The 13,181-nt window shown below is 40.5% G+C and overlaps 1 protein-coding gene across 1 annotated transcript in view; it reads right to left on the bottom strand.

The window, feature by feature from the left end:
- The window catches only part of LOC112254695 (E3 ubiquitin-protein ligase MARCHF9-like), a 33,493-nt gene extending 25,032 nt beyond the window's left edge, over positions 1 to 8,461 (bottom strand). The window contains exon 1 of the mRNA XM_024427478.1: positions 6,765 to 8,461. Coding sequence (XP_024283246.1) covers positions 6,765 to 7,106 — 342 coding nt within the window. The 5' untranslated portion in view covers positions 7,107 to 8,461. The remainder of the gene's footprint in view (positions 1 to 6,764) is intronic.
- Positions 8,462 to 13,181: the final 4,720 nt, after the last annotated feature.

Below are 13,181 nucleotides of genomic sequence, written 5' to 3'. Positions count from 1 at the left end.
CTAGGATCAGGTTCTCGCTGTCCATGTAATCCTATTCATTTTGATAAAAAAGGAAAACATTTACCTGAATCCGCACTCCTACTCTGAGACGCTTGATACATATGGCCCTAGGTGATAATATTATCATTAATCAATGGTTATTGATGGACCAAGGGATGACATACCCTTCATGCCAACAACATATTTTTAGTAACCAAGGAAATGTACTTATAGGCCAGGTATAATAGCACACAACAGCCTTGGAAGCTTGGAGTATGGAACATGGAAGAACAGAAGCAACAATTGTAGGACTATGGGGAAAGATAGAAACGACAGATACAAGAAAAACAATACACAGAGAAAGCAATAAAGGTACAGAATGTGAGAGGCTGAGACAGACAGTTTACATGACATGACACACATCAGGGCCTGTATTCAGAAAGAGTTTCAGAGCAGGACGGAGTTTTCCTTTATGATCATAATGAATAAGATTATGTGGACAGGGTAGACCTGATCCTAGATCAGCACTCCTACTCTGAGACACTTTGTGAATACAGGCCCAGGCCTGGTTGATGCACAGTGACACAGCATGTCCATCTCTCCGTCTCAGGTTGACAGTGTCAACAGGGAGTCACCCCCATTGCAGGGCTAATGAGCATGAATATTTGATACCACCTGATGAGGTGGCTAGTTGTGTTTGTCGAAGGTAAATGGCAACCGCCAGGGAGGCTGGGCCATCATCTGTTCAGACACTTAACCTGAGAAATCGATGAGGAGACAGAGGAGAGAGTAGACTATATTCTCAGAAAAAAAGAGTTCTATATGGCACCATTTGTCCCTATAAGGCACGGGTGGGCAATTCCAGTCCTCGAGGGCCTGATTGGTGTCACAGTTTTGCCCCAGCTAACACACCTGACTCCAATAATCACCTAATCATGATCTTCAGTTCAGAATGCAATTTGATTAATCAGCTGTGTTTGCAAGGGATGGAGAAAAAGTGTGACATCAAATCAGGCCCTCGAGGACTGGAGCTGCCCACCCCTGCTATAGAGGAACCCTTTACAAAAAGATTCCCCTACAGAATAATTCAAGATCAGATAGAACTCTTTCTGTTTCTAAATAGCACCCTTTAACAGGTTCTACAGATGTCACTCTTGTGTTGCTGAGAAATGCAAACTTTTGGTTTAGGCTTCTAAAGTTTGCAATTTCCACTTTTGAAATGTCAGACTTGATTTGCCCTAACAAAATTATGTATCAAACCCAACAAAAATGTCCATTAATTATAATCCACATACTATTCACATTTCCTGCTGCTGCAGGGTTATTTTCCTGCTGTGGCAAACTGCCTCAAAATAAGATCCTACATCTGTATTTGGAACCCAGGTTCAATTTGGAACTCAAAGGGCTTCTATCTGACCTGAAAAGGGTTCTATCTGGAGCCTATTTTCACAGGGTTCTCCTGCAGGGACAAATGGTGCTACATATCACTCTTTTATCTGGGACTGTACTAGAGAAACTCTTATAGAGGAGTGATATAGTTGTTGTAGTGGTATTGTATGTGATTAATGTTGTGTGCTTCCAAATACTCTGCTTGTTCCCTCAATGGCTTTCAATGAGAAACATTTGGAAATGGAATTGGAATTCTAGTTTACTTCCTGAATTGAAAAAAGAACTGGCATTCAAGTGTTTATCAAGTTGAATATAACCTAGCTATAGAATGGGCTGATGCATGGAAATGTCATACTGTAACAATATCAAAGCCAAAGAGTAGTCTTTGTGAATAGCTTACACAGAATCATCATGACAAAAGCTGCAAAGGCAAATGTAAAAAATGTAGGTTCTCAATTAACCATGTGGTTTAAAGAGATAAGAGAATGCCTAAAATATTCATTTTATTTTCATCACCTTTTCCCCCATTCTATTGTTCTTTCCCCACTGTACTATTCTACCTTACTGTCCATCTCTCCCCCCCCTTTCTCTGAAACCCTCTCTCTCTTTTGTACATTTCCTCTCCCCTCCCCCATTCTCTTTCTCCATCTCTTATCATCTCTACTTTATGATCTTGCTCTCGCCCTGGTCCATATAATTTGGGATGTACCATATAAATGAGACGCGCACACACACTCTCACGCATGCATTCACACACTGGCACACACCTGCACACAAACACACATGTACACACACATATTTTGACATGTGCATAATTCCAGAGTTACTACTGCTCCAGAAACACCAGATGGGGACATGATTTACAACATTCCTCTCTGACTAGACCAGTGTGAAAAAAAACTGCATATATTTATTCATGCACAAGGTGATCAGATTCTTCCACCCATATGGTAATGACCACTTTCTGTATCGTTTCTATTTAGAGAACTAATACACAGGTATATAGAAGAATGTGTAGGAAGACAAAGGGTGGAGTGAGTACAATCTTCATGGTATGAATTTCAGCTAAAACCATGGGATTGCATGTGGGACAGTTGTCCATCTTGACAATCCACTGTGGGCACTATAGGTTCCATGAGCATGTCTCTCCGTTGATGTTGGATGAATGTCAGACTGTGCCTGCAGTCCAATGCCTTACACATCAGCCCTTTCCAACCAGCAGAGCCTGGGTCCATACACGTGCACCACCACCACCACCACCACTTCACTGCAAATAACATAGAGCTATAGCCAGCTGTTTCAGGAATGTTCTTAGAACTATACTTGCTACATTTTCAAAACATGTTCTCATCTAGGATAAGAGACTCCTCGACCTCCCATTTGAAACCCCCTTCCTAAGCTTTTCTTTATCTGCAGTCTTTCAACTAATGAGAACATTTTACCCATTTAATATACATGTACAGTTAGAGGTTTGAAAGGATTATCATTCCCCAGTGCAGCGGTGGAATAATACACTGTATGTAGATTTGTGATAATGTTAGGGCACTATACCCCTAGCTACAGGGTTTCTGCAGACTCCACAGTCCTCTCTTCATCTCTCTTATTCTCCTGCACAGTAAGTCCCCATCACGACACTCCTATAAATCAACTCCACACAATGTTGTCATTTCCGTTCTATCAATGGATCCACGTGCCTCCTTTCAAAGGACACCACCAAGGCCAATTAAAAGTATTCAGGGGTTCTGTCTCATTTGATTCCCTCAGTGGATGCTTATATCATGGGACATGGTGCTGCAACAGAGACTGTTTCTATCTATAATATTACAGCCCAAGGCTCGCTTACAGGGAGACTTAGCTCAGGCCTTTTTTTGTTGCTTTTAAACAAACAAACAGTCAAATAATTCTAACAAAACATATTTTAATTTCATTCACTCAAGTATACAGGAAAAGTATTTGGTAGAGAAAAAGACATTTTCTACAATCACTAATAGACTTTTAAGGGTTGTTTTTGTGTGTGTTTCTTGCCAATGTTTCAAATATTTTGCACAGACAAGAATCTTTGTTGATATAGTTGTGATTCGATGTCATGATAAATGGGCAAAGGTCATTAAATGCATTACCCCATGATGCACTTTACTACTGTATTTCAATGTATCTACTGTATGTCCTACTGTATTCAATCTGATGGATGTCCTATTGTCATTGTTGGTCCCTCACATGTTGTTACACTTCTTTTGATGTTTATTTGTGCTTTCCTTTCTGCCTGTGATGAAGTCACAGGACCTTCCTACTGGGTAAGAGAATTACATTTCTTTTCAACTAACTTTTAACCTAAATCCAATGACATGGTGACTTTTTTTATTGATTTCATGTAAATTCATGTTCGTTGATAACTAAACCAAATGTAACACAAAACTAGACAATGAAATGATGTCTGTGCCCAGTGGGTTAGCTGACACACAGTAGTGTCAGGTTCAGACTGACAGTGAATCAAATCATAACAATCAGATTATTATTGAAAGCACTTCTGCTCTACCCATGTTATCTGCAACATGACACACGAAAAGGCCTCTGAGATATCCGGGTATGCACAGGAGGTATGCACAGGAGGTATGCACAGGAGTTAGCTAGCATTATCCATCTCTATTTATCAGTGGAGGCTGCTGAGAGGAGGACCATGTGTTTGATGTATTTGATACCATTCCACTAATTCCGCTCCAGCCATTACAACGAGCCCGTCCTCACCAATTAAGGTGCCAACAACCTCCTGTGCTATATATGCAAACTATGTAAAAAATAAATCTATGTTTGTACACTTAGGCCTACAGGTTATTGTTCCTTGTTTAAAATTCTGAGCAATAAATATTAAAGCAATTGTTTTCTTCATAGTGTCTTACACTACTTGTTATATAGCTACAGTATTAATTTTTATCTGCTTCTTGGTGGTGGAACCACTGCCTGTTTTAACCTGAAAAGATCTGCATTGGCACAATATATGAAGCAACATGTATGTATTTACAGTACCAGTCAAAAGTTTGGACTCATTCAAGGTTTTTAAAAAAAAAGTTAAACTATTTTCTAAATTGTAGAATAATAGTGAAGACATCAACATTATGAAATAACACATATGGAATCATGTACTAACGAAAAAAGTGTTAAACAAATCAAAATATATTTTATTATTGAGATTCTTCAAAGTAGCCACTCTTTGTCTTGATGACAGCTTTGCACACTCTTGGTATTCTCTCAACCAGCTTCACCTGGAATGCTTTCCCAACAGTCCTGAAGGAGTTCCCACATATGCTGAGCACTTGGTGGCTGATTGTCCTTCACTTCATGCGTTCCAACTCATCCCAAACCATCTCAATTGGGTTGAGGTCAGGTGATTGTGGAGGCCAGGTCACCTGATGCAGCACTCCATCACTCTCTTTCTTGGTTAAATAGCCCTTACACAGCCTGGAGGTGTGTTGGGTCATTGTCCTGTTGAAAAACAAATGATAGTCCCACTAAGCCCAAACCAGATGGGATGGCATATCGCTGTAGAATGCTGTGGTAGCCATGCTGGTAAAGTGGGCCTTGAATTATAAATAAATCACTGACAGTGTCACCAGCAAAGCACCCCCACACCATCACACCTCCTCCTCCATGCTTCACGATGGGAATCACACATGCGGAGATCATCCGTTCACTTACTCTGCGTCTCACAAAGACACAACGGTTGGAACCAAAAATCTAAAATTTGGACTCATTAGACCAAAGGACAGATGTCCACCAGTCTAATGTCCATTTCTTGTGTTTCTTGGCCCAAGCAAGTCTTTTCTTCGTATTGGTGTCCTTTACTAGTGGTTTCTTTGCAGCATTTCGACCATGAATGCCTGATTCACGCAGTCTCCTCTGAACAGTTGATATTGAGATGTGTCTGTTAGTTGAACACTGTGAAGCATTTATTTGGGCTGCAATTTCTGAGGCTGGTAACTCTGATTAATTTATCCTCTGCAACAGAGTTAACTCTTGGTCTTCCTTTCCTGTGGCAGTCCTCATGAGAGACAGTTTTATCATAGAACTTGATGGTTTTTGAGACTGCACTTGAAGAAACTTTCAAAGGTCTTGACATTTTCCGGATTGAGTGAGCTTCAAATCTTAAGGTAATGATGGACTGTCATTTCTCTTTGCTTATTTGATCTGTTCTTGCCATAATATGGACTTTGTTGTTTACCAAATAGGGCTATCTTCTGTATACCACCCTTACCTTGTCACAACACAAATTATTGTCTGAAACGTATTAAGAAGCAAATAAATTCCACAAATGACCTTTTAACAAGGCACAACTGTTAATTTAAATGCATTCCAGGTGACTACCTCATTAAGCTAGTTGAGAGAATGCCAAGAGTGTGCAAATCTGCCATCAAGGCAAAGGGTGCCTACTTTGAAGAATTGAAAATATAAAATATATTTAGATTTGTTTAACACTTTTTTGCTTACTACATGATTTTATATGTGTTATTTCATAGTTTTGATGTCTTCAATATTATTCTACAATGTAGAAAATAATAAAAATAAATAAAAACCCTGGAAAGAGTAGGTGTGTACAAACTTTTGACAGGTACTGCATGTACTGTATGTATGGAAGAATATGTGTATGGAACAATGTATGGAACCAAATACGAACAACTATATTGAAAAAAATGTGCTGTCTATTGAAATCTGTCCCTCAAACAGGATAACAATACAATAATGTTTAATATTGGCACAGCACTGATAGCCATCCATGATGTACATTCTCTGTAACACTTTATGAAAGTTCGACCCATTGGAGACATTTCCAGATTTGATGTTTCATGAGTTGCTTCATGAAACCAAACTTGTGGCACCCTAATGGGGTCACAATTGCAGAGCTTAAATTTAACTGGAGCTGTTAGTCACTGAAGGAAAACCCTGCTTATGCTCCTCAATGGGAGGAAGCTGTATCACTGTCTGTTTGGGCTGCAGCGGGAACATGAGGATGCAGAAACATGTCAACAAAGTTTTAGTTAAAAGCTTTGTATCAGCATTAGTTATTCTGGATTCCAGGAGAATGTAACAGTCTGCATGTAGCCAATGTATCTCTTGTGGGGTCTTTGGAGACAAAGGTTGACTTTATCTATTGTAGAAAAGTTTGGTAGTTTCCCTGATCAAAGACATGCTTGTTTTCCTTAGCCCATACGGTAATACCTGAGCTTCCCTGCAGTATGGGCTTATGTATAGACCTGAAATAGATGTGAAGAACCAACTTTGAAGCGTTGAAGGGACTTACAGGCATATCCCTGGAAACAATGGGGAGACGATAGGTAACCAACAGGGGCCTAGGGAACTGTAGCCTAGACGTGGATAGATAGGTGAAGGACAGGAAAGCCTACCTGTTCGGGGCCCTGGAAGCAGATTCGGCACTGCGGCGAGCGCATGCCACTGTCCAAGCTGCTTGTGAGCGATACAGTGTCCAGGCTCGCTTGGAGCTTCGCATTCTTCTCCTCGAATGCCAGGCTCCGCGGCCGGGGATTGGTGCCATAGTACTCTTCTTCGTCGTCCCGGGTAGAGCAGTCGAAGGGTGGCCACCCGCAGCCTCCTACCCCGAGCCCTCGCATGCTGCTTGTTCGCCTGTCTGGGTTTGTGCCAGAATCGGTCCCCCGTCTTAAGCCAGACCGCATCAAAACCAGCACTTTCAGTTCATTGAAAAACATACGGATCCGGTACTTTAACATCGTGAACTAGGCCACATAGGCAAAATGCGGCTGTAGGGTGAAATAGAAGGTATCAATAAATTGAGTTGTATAAATCAGGCATTGCTTATGCACGATTTGAGAGCCAAAATGAGCTTTGTAAGTAGCCTATTTTTATTACAAAGTGCAAACCTATTTGGTTCAAATCACCTTCTCTAGCTATGGGCTATACTATCAAAACAAAAATATCAGAGGTTTCTATAAAAAGCATGACTGCCGACCAAAAATATTGGTCAACGGAAATCAAAATATTACAATGTAAATAGATTGTATCACTCCTTGTTACATTTTCTCTGTTACCATGTGTAGCCGATAGACAATGCGGAAGTTTTTCATGGATGGGCAGTTTCTTTTGGGATTCAACGGATGCCAATACAACAATTCCCGATAGCTTTCAGTGTGAGCGATGAGCATAACCAAACAGCAATAGGATCAAACTGAATCCCCTCATGTACATTTTCGATCCAGTCATTTATGGCACAATGGCAAAGCTTGCGTTTAACGGGAGCTGTCCAAGGAAAGAAAATTCTATCGCAAGCTGAGAGGGAGCAAGATAGAGTGGAGCGGGTAGCGTTGAAGGCTCAGGGATAATATACAATGTTATTAAAAAACAGATGTCGCTATGTCATCGGTAATTCCACCGAGTCATTTTTGGGTGTTGCTTTCATCTGTTTAGTCCGTACAAAAAAGGACAGTTGACAACCATCTCTTTTGTTTGTCCCTCAATGGCATGCTAGACTTCAGAACACCGTATTTTTCTCTTCCCCCGTTTCCTCACTGTTTTTTTCTGGCTGATAGATAGAGAATATGTCCCACACGGTTCCCTCTCCACATAAGTCCGAGAGCCACTTCACTATCCAACGTGTTTGCATTTTAAACAGGATAGGACGAGACACCAAAAACCTGTAGAAGAACACACATCCCTTTGCCATTGAAATTCCATGCTGTTTTTGTTCTTCCTGCAGCGACTCCTGCAGAACACACACCAGGAAGAACAGAGATGCCAGGGAATAACCCCCCAGAGTATGGGAACGAAGCAAACCGATTACATCGCCATGCCAGATCAACTTTGCCACCAAATAACGGTTTCGTTTACTACCAATAACTAATTACGTCCATTCAACAACAATAAAACGCTATTTTACGTGGCATTGTATAAATACTTGCTTCTGTCAGCAGTGCCTCCATCGAAATTGATTTGGTGGACGGACAAACAGAGGATCCTGCCATAAAAATGCATGCTAGCCTAATTGAAACACATATGTGTTTTTTTGTATCGTTGTTGTCACCTCGTTTTCCTAGGATTAGTCCTTCCTCAGTCTATCCGCGAAGGAAAAAAATATCTGCCGTATGGCTGCGCATTGGCAGAAGCCGCTATCCGAGGTTCTGATTTTCATGTGACGTTGCGGCCACGTGCTAGTCAGTGTATCCCGGGAAATCTAAACGGTGTATGCAATGTCAATGGACAGGGACTGATATTAGTAGTCTGCCACTTCCATGGGGTGAACCTTCTCTCAAATGTCTCTCTCTTGTTACATATGCCTATGCATAGTTTATTCAACGTTATCTCAAACAAGTCTAGGCCTATCATCTAAACAGTTACTAGGCTCTTGGCTTACATGAATGTTGTACTAATACACATTGCTTCACTGGCTACCCAACCACTGTTGTGTTCTTTCACGAAGTTCAGCCATGTGTTATTTAATGCCACAAAGAAAATGATGAACGAATTTCAAAGAACTTGGCCAAGCAGCATCCAACGACTGAATAGATTAACCATGCCATAACTAGATTAGAGTTGAATCACAGCCATATGAAAACATTAGTCACAGAGATATGAAAGCAAGGATGTGAGGAGGGTAAAGCCTCTGTGTATTGTGAGCGCTGTCTGTCGGGGCCGGACCCCCGCCGAGAGTCACCCCGGATCGAACTCTCAAGGGGGCGGATGCTCTCTGTCGGCTTCACATGCAGCAGCCTATATGGAGCCGAACCCACATGTACACAGATTTAAACTCAATAAATTAGCGGAAAAATAAAGCAGTTTAGTGATTCCTCTGTAAGGCACAAAACTACCAAACTCGCCTACGGAAACAGGGGAAAAAAAAAACAAGTATTTAAGCACATTATTTTATTTTAAGAACATTAAAATAATAATTCATAGAAAATATGCAAGCATTTCCATGGTCACGTGACAAGAAAAACTATTTTGCTTAGCAAAAGATATGTTTAGGGAATCAAACAATTATCCATCAGAGATTTTTGTTAGGACATTTTGTGTATTTCCTCTTCCATTTATTCACCCAGTGCTTTCAGAAGCTCCTCGTCCACCTGGGGGCATCCGGTTAACGGACGCTGTCCTTGGTTCTGAAATGAAGACCATTAAATTCTAACATGCTACATTCCGTAGCAAGGTCCCTCCTGGGCCTGAGGGACCAAAGTTGACAAAACTGTATAAAAAACTAAACAAAACATGTAATACTAAAACCAATTGGATAGAGGAGTAGGCTACCCCTGTGTCCTGACCCAATGTCTTACCTGGCCTCTGATACTGGTTTTGATTGCTATCAAATCAACCTGCTGGCAGTTTTAAACTACGTCATTTTGAATCCTCATCTTCCCACTGCAACAGTCGACAGGTCGTCATTGTTGTAAAACAGAATGGGTTCTTAATCAAACTCATGATAAAGGGCAAACTGTGTGGAGGCCAACATTAAAATGGATCTCTCCAGTATATGGATGCACCCAGCTTCAAAACATTGTGTGTCATGATCACTAATGTGCCTACTTTTTAAACTTCAATAACTCAGCTTTATACTCAGCGTTACAATATAACACAAACTTTTCAGTGACTTCAAGTATTTTCACACTCTCCCATCCACTAAATGTATTAATCAATTAAACAGATGAAACAAGAGTGTTAAAGATAATTGTAACCAGTACAATTCATTATATGCTGACATATTAGTGCTGAAATTAGATCATTTGTGTGGAGGACAAGAGCCAAGAGAGGACAGGGAGACCCAGAAGTAGAGAGAAAAATAGATTTAGGTTTAGAGTCTACAATGGAAAATTGACAACCACTGTCTGTATGAGTGTTAAAAAAATCAACAACCGGTAGGTAGGCCTACATCACATTTCATACTATCTATTTAAGAACATGAAGTTTAAATAAGCTCAGTCAGTTGACATCAACAGGCTAACTGTTGACTATAACATCAATGCACTGACTCTGGATAAAAGTGTCTGCTAAATATAAATGTCAAATGTAATGTCCTTTGAAAAGGCCAGTGGATTGTCCAGGCAGGCTAACTCTGAGATTCTGTCAGTGGGAGAGACACCACTACAGCACACAATGTTAGCTAGGTAATTGGGAGATAACTACCGTGGGAGAAAGCAGAAACAACAAAAGGAAGAAAGATAATAGTGTAAAATTCAAAGGAAGAGATTAACAAAGATAGTGTAAAATTTAAAGGAACAGATGGACAAAGAGAGAGGGTGAAAGAGGGTGGTGGTTATGTCATAGAGACATTAGTAATATTGGCTATTGGTCAAGAACAAAGCAACGCCATTATGTCTCATAGGTTATCTGCAAGGGCTGAGCAGCTTTGTGACCATCAGTCTGAATAATAACACACACCAGCACACTAGAAGACTACAGACACTCACAAAAAAACAGTGACAAAATACAGACACAGGTACACAAAACAGACACTTAGACACTCAAACCACAAACACACACACACACACACACACACACACACACACACACACACACACACACACACACACACACACACACACACACACACACACACACACACACACACACACACACACACACACACACACACACACCGCCCTGGCTGGGTACAGTCTGTCTACACTCAGCCACGTCACCCACACGAAATGCACACAGATTGTACTGGCAAGGCAGCGTGTTCAAAGTACAAAGAAAACTCTCTCAGTTCAGCTGTCTAGCTTGTTTACCAGAAATACTACATTCACCAAGACTTATCTTCCCTGGCCCTGAACTTCTCACCTAATTATCCTCTTCCCATTATTGTGGGTCCTTACAAATCAATGATCAGCCTGACTACTCTTTGTCATTTGCTGCGGTTTTGATATATTACCATCGGAAACAAACAAATAGAGTGGAATAATAAACTCTAAAAGTGAAAATGATACAAAATAGGATACAGAATGTTGTGGGTGCTCTTAATACGTTCCCCCCTCCCCACAACCCTGACTTATAAGAGTACTTAAAAGTAGGCATTACTGGATAATCTTGGTCCCTCAAACAAACTGACTGGAGATTGTTCTACTCTCTGGTCTAGTAGTTGACAGGCTGCAGGCTGCCCAGGCCCTGTTAGCTCTCTGGTGGACAGATGGTCATCTCAACTCAGTGGTGCTACCGCAACCGTTATTGCAGCCAGCCACTCTGAGTGAAATATACCCTGGCATATGGGCCAGCATGGCGGGGAGGGTCCTGGCAGAGGGCCCACTGGAGGCCCAGCAGACAGAATAGGGCCCTGTGCTTGTTTGCCTGAGAGCATCCAACTTCACCATGGTGTTGGTAACTTACTAAGACAAGAGCTTCCCTCCTTCAGAATGTTATCGTTATAGGTGTTCAGACCCAACTGGGTCATGATGAAGTATATAATAGGATCATTAAGAAGCCTGGTTAACTTAAGTACAAATAGAACAGCATTGAAGGTATTAGAGAAATGTTTTTGTGCCAAACTAGCACATTTAGTTCATTGGGAGTTGTGGGAACGTAGGCTTTTTGTTTCCCATTGGTTCTGGGAACAAAGCCATATGTTTCCTAAACGTTAAAACTGGACGTTTTTTAAACGTTCTGAGAATGGAAGTGAATATTTTATCTGTTCTGGGAACATACATTTTTAAGTTGCTATGAGGTTCTCAGAATGTTTTACTATGGTTCCCTGAAAGTTTTCCTAGGGTTTTAATAATGTTTGAGAGTGGAAATTCTAGTTTATTTGAAGATAATTTAATAACGTTCTGAGAACATTTTTCAGTAAGACTTTTAACAACACTGCTAGCTTAACTGTTTTGAACTCCAAGCACAGAAAGACATTTATTTCCCTAAGCATTAATCATGCAAACACATTGATTTTTTATTGTGGCATGGCATCAGTGAGAGGTAAACCTATGATCTTCTGTTCTCAATCCATGGAATTAGTCCACTGAGCCACCAGGAAGGATCTAGTATGCCATGTTTTTTAAAAACTCAAACAAAGCTGTTCATTTCAGTCTACTCAAACAGACCCCATTTAAAAGGAAACAAACACTCATTAAGATCAGGTGTAGTTAATTAGTGGCCATGGCCAACATACCTGAACACTCTTAACAAGATAGAGGATAGAGAGAGTTTTGTTGATGCAGAGAACGGAATGTACAGTGTCTTCACAAAGTATTCACACAGTGAATCACACCCCTTGACTTTTTCCAAATGTTGTTGTGTTACAGCGTGAATTTAAAATTGATTAAATTGAGATTTTGTGTCACTGGCCTACACACAATACCACATAATGTGAAAGTTGAATTATGGTTTTGGACATTTTTACAAATTAATAAAAAATGAAAAGCTGAAATGTCTTGAGTTAAGAAGTATTCAACTCCTTTGTAATAGCAGTCTAAATAAATTCAAAGTATACATTTGCTTAACAAGTCACATAATAAGTTGCATGGACTCACTTCGTGTGCAATATTAGGTGTTTAACATTATTTTTGAATGACTTCCTCATCTCTATACCCCACACATACAATTACCTGTAAGGTAATTTCAACACAGATTCAACCACAAAGATTAGGGATGTATTCCAATGCCTCGCAAAGAAGGGCACCTATTGGTAGACGGGCAAAAACAAACAAACAGACATAGAGTATCCCCTTGAGCATGGTGAAGTTATTAATTACAATTTGTATGGTGTATCAATACACCCAGTCACTACAAAGATATATGCGTCCTTCCTAACTCAGTTGCTGAAGAGGAAGGAAACCGCTCAGGGATTTCACCATGAGGCAAATGGTTACTTT

This window comes from Oncorhynchus tshawytscha, linkage group LG07 (genome assembly GCF_018296145.1).
Source record: "Oncorhynchus tshawytscha isolate Ot180627B linkage group LG07, Otsh_v2.0, whole genome shotgun sequence".
Taxonomy (NCBI): domain Eukaryota; kingdom Metazoa; phylum Chordata; class Actinopteri; order Salmoniformes; family Salmonidae; genus Oncorhynchus; species Oncorhynchus tshawytscha.
The sequence above is the reverse complement of the archived record's forward strand: the minus strand, read 5'-3'. Positions and strand labels throughout refer to the sequence as shown.